This window comes from Myotis brandtii, unplaced genomic scaffold, assembly GCF_000412655.1.
Source record: "Myotis brandtii unplaced genomic scaffold, ASM41265v1 scaffold8, whole genome shotgun sequence".
NCBI lineage: Eukaryota > Metazoa > Chordata > Mammalia > Chiroptera > Vespertilionidae > Myotis > Myotis brandtii.
This window is the reverse complement of record NW_005371219.1, coordinates 6,457,478-6,461,162: the sequence shown is the minus strand read 5'-3', so window position 1 is coordinate 6,461,162 and position 3,685 is coordinate 6,457,478. Positions and strand designations below refer to the sequence as shown.

Genomic DNA, 3,685 nt, shown 5'->3' with positions numbered 1-3,685 from the left:
CCCCTTCAGGGTGGGGGTCCCCACTGGGGTGCCGGGCAAGCCTGGGTGAGGGGCTGATGGCTGTTTGCAGGCTGGTCAAGCCCCCCCGCAGTGGGGACCCTCACCCCATGGAGGTGTGGCCAGCCTGGGTGTGGGGCTGATGGCTGTTTTCAGGCTGGCCAAGCCCCCTGGCAACTGAAGCCCCCAGCCTCTCCTTTTTTCCTTTTTCTTTTTTATTCTGGGATTTATTTACCTTCTATAATTGAAACTTTGTTGCCTTTTGCGGAGGCTACAGCCGGCTGCGGGAAGCTTGGCTTCCTCCATCACTGGAGCAACCAAGCCTCCTGCTTGCTCCAGCTCCATGGCCACGGCTGGCTGAAAGCAGATATCTGGGGTTTATTTATCTTCTATAATTGAAACTTTGTTGCTTTGAGTGTAGCTTAGAGCCGGCCGCGGCAGGCGGGAAGCTTGGCTTCCTCCATCATTGGGGCAATCAAGCATCCTGCTTGCTCCAGCTCCATGGCTGCCGGCCGCCATCTTGGTTGGGTTAATTTGCATATAGTCACTCTGATCAGCTGGTGGGTGTGGCTTAAGGTGTAGCGAAGGTATGGTCAATTTGCATGTTTGTCTTTTATTAGTGTAGATGACTGATCCTAATTTATTGACAGTTTAGTGAAATAGTAGATATATGGTTTTCTATTCATTCAGCAGCAGTTTAACATTTTTAAGAATTTACTGTTCATTTCCTTTTGTTCCATCAGCTTATGTGAAACTGAACAAGCTTCTTAATGTGTCAGGCTCACCTAGAGTAGTCTTTCAGAAATGCTTTTGGAAATAGATTTTATGACTCTTATGACTTCTACCAATATCTTCTTGCAGAATAAGAAAATCCTGTTTATAAAATTGTCTAGAAGTACACTTTACATTATTAACTCAATGCAGAGTGAATATACCTTTTTAAAGTCCTCACTTGAGGATATTTTTCCATTGATTTTTAGTGAGAGCGGAAGGGAGAGGGAAAGACAGAGAGAAACACATCGATTGGTTGCCTCCTGCCCGGGGCTGGGGAGGAGCCTGTAACCGAGGTATGTACCCTTGACTGGAATCTAACCCAGGACTCTTTGGTTTGCAGGCTGATTCTCTCTTCACTGAGCCAAACTGGCTAGGGCAAATATATCTTTTTAATGACAATTTGTAGTTTCTTGGTACTGTTTTTTGTTAAAAAATGTTTTTCTGTTGTTTATATTTGGGGGGGTGGTGGTGGTTACTGGTATTTTGTATCTGGGTTTAATATAGCCATACTTGCATATCATTAATAAAAATGTCCAGTGTGGCTCAGTTGATTGGGCATTGTCCTATGCAACAAAAGGTTTCTGGTTTGATTCCTATATCAGTTGAGGTAGATATAGGAGGCAGTCAATGTTGCTCTCTCACATCAATATTCCTCTCTCTCTCTTTTTCTCTCTCTCTCTCCACCCTCCCTCCCTCTCACTCTAAAAAAATCAATAAAAACATATCCTCAGGTGAGGGTTAAAAAAATTTTTTTTAATATCAAGGTAGCAGAGGTCCCAGTCTTCTCAAATCCAAAATAAGATTTTCACTCTCAGGTCTTAAAAGCTCTTATTTCCTATTCATATTCCATGCTCCCAATTTATTTATTTATTAAATATAATTTTTTATTGATTTCAGAGATGAAAGGAGGAGAGATAGAAACATCAATGATGAATCATTGACTGGCTACCTCCTGCACACCCATCACTGGGGATCGAGCCCACAAACCAGGCATGTGCCCTGACCAGGAATCAATTGTGACCTCCTGGTTCATAGGTTGATATTCAACCACTGAGCTATGCCCGGCCAGTGCAAGAATGGCATAATTAAAAAAAAAAAGATGGACAATAGCAAATTTTGGTGAGAAGTAGAGAAATTGGAATCTGTGGTTGATAGACTAAACTTCCCCTCAAAAGATGTCCATTTCTAAACTCAGGAATCTCTGAATGTTACCTTGCATGCTAAAGAAAACATGCTGCATGAGATGGGTTCATTATCATGAATTATTCAGGTGTGCCCCATATAATCACAGTGGTCTTATAAGAGGGAATCAGTAGTGTCAGTGTCCAAGAAAAAGATGTGACCATGGAAATAAGCTCAATTGATGCCCTTTGGAGATGGAAGAATATGAAGGAGTGCAGACAGCTAGAATCTAGAAAAGGCAAAGAAACAGATTATCCTGGAGCTTTCAGGGAGAATGCAGCCCTACTGACATCTTAATTTTTGAACTGCAAAACTAAATTCAGACTTTTGACTTTCAGAACTGTAACATAATAAGTTTGTGTTATTTAAGCCAGTAAATTTGTGGCAATTTGTTACAGCAGCAATAGAAAAACCAATACCAAACACATTGCTAATGGAAATGTAAAATGGTGCAGGTTAAAATAGTTTGATAATTCCCCAGAATGTTAAGTACAGAGTTATCATATGACCCAGCAATTATACTCTTAGGGAAGTGAAAATAAAAGTCTACTAAAAAAAAACTTGTAGAGGAATGTTCAAAACAGCATAATTCATAATACAGGTACTCAAAAAATGGAAACAATCCAAATGTCCATACATTTTTTTGAGAATTTTATGAGTTTATTTGTGCCAAACTGACATGATGGAAACAAGATCTCAAATGCTCCCCCATAACTTTTTGAGTGGATATACAAAATGTGGAATATCCATAGAATGGAATATTATTCAGTCCTCAAAAAAACAAGTGAATTGCTGGTACATACTACAACATGTATGAGCTTTACACATGAACACATATGATCATGCAAAATGAAACAAACCCGACACAAAAGGCCACATATTTTACGAATCCATTGATATGACATTCTCAGAATATGCAAATCCATGGAGACATAGGTTACTGGTTGCTAGAGGATGGCAGGAGGGGAAAAGGGAGAGTGCTATTGGTTTACAAAGGTGGGTGTTTCCTTTTGGGGAGAACACATTCTGGAGTTAGATAGTGGTGATGGTTGCACATCCTTTTGAATATACTAAAAACCACTGAATTTACCACTTTACAGGGGCAAATTTAATGGTACGTTACGCATATGGCAATTCAAAAATTGGGAAAAAATCATAATCAGCAGTATGCTTTTATGCACACCCTTTATGTGCCAGGTAGTTATACACTTGTCTCACTGATCTCACAGTGGAGTAACCAGCGCACATTTCACATTGATATTTGTAGTGACCACCTGAGTACCTATCAACCTTCTTACCATCCTGGGGGATTCCTAGAAGAGTAACACCTGCTCCCCGAATATGTGACTCAGGACAGACACACAGGTGTGCACGTGAAGCTGCTAGACGCCTTGTTACTTAGAGCTTTAAATTCCGGGCCAGAGGCGTCGCAAAACCTCGCAACCTAGGAAACCACGCGATTCCACCCGCAAAGCCCGCCAGCGCCTCCCGGCGTCCACAGCGCGGCGGCCGCGGGAAGTGACGTCACTGAAAGTCCCGGGCCCGACTCTTCCGGGCACCGACCTGTTCTGGAGTAATCACCCGGCACACGTGTGTTCGCGCAGCTCCGGTTGCGGTAGCGATGGACGCTCTGGATCGGGTTGTGTAAGTTCGCCGACTCCCTGCTGCGGGGAGCGCAGGGTAGCGGGGCCCCTGCGGGGGGTGGGGTGCTGTGGCCACTGCACCCCGCTTC

The 3,685-nt window shown here is 43.0% G+C and overlaps 1 protein-coding gene across 1 annotated transcript in view; it reads left to right on the top strand.

The window, feature by feature from the left end:
• The first annotated feature begins 3,474 nt into the window (after nucleotides 1–3,474).
• The window catches only part of RPF2 (ribosome production factor 2 homolog), a 35,848-nt gene continuing 35,637 nt past the window's right edge, over nucleotides 3,475–3,685 (top strand). The window contains exon 1 of the mRNA XM_005883748.2: nucleotides 3,475–3,597. Within this exon, the coding sequence (XP_005883810.1) occupies nucleotides 3,575–3,597 (23 nt within the window). The 5' untranslated portion in view covers nucleotides 3,475–3,574. The remainder of the gene's footprint in view (nucleotides 3,598–3,685) is intronic.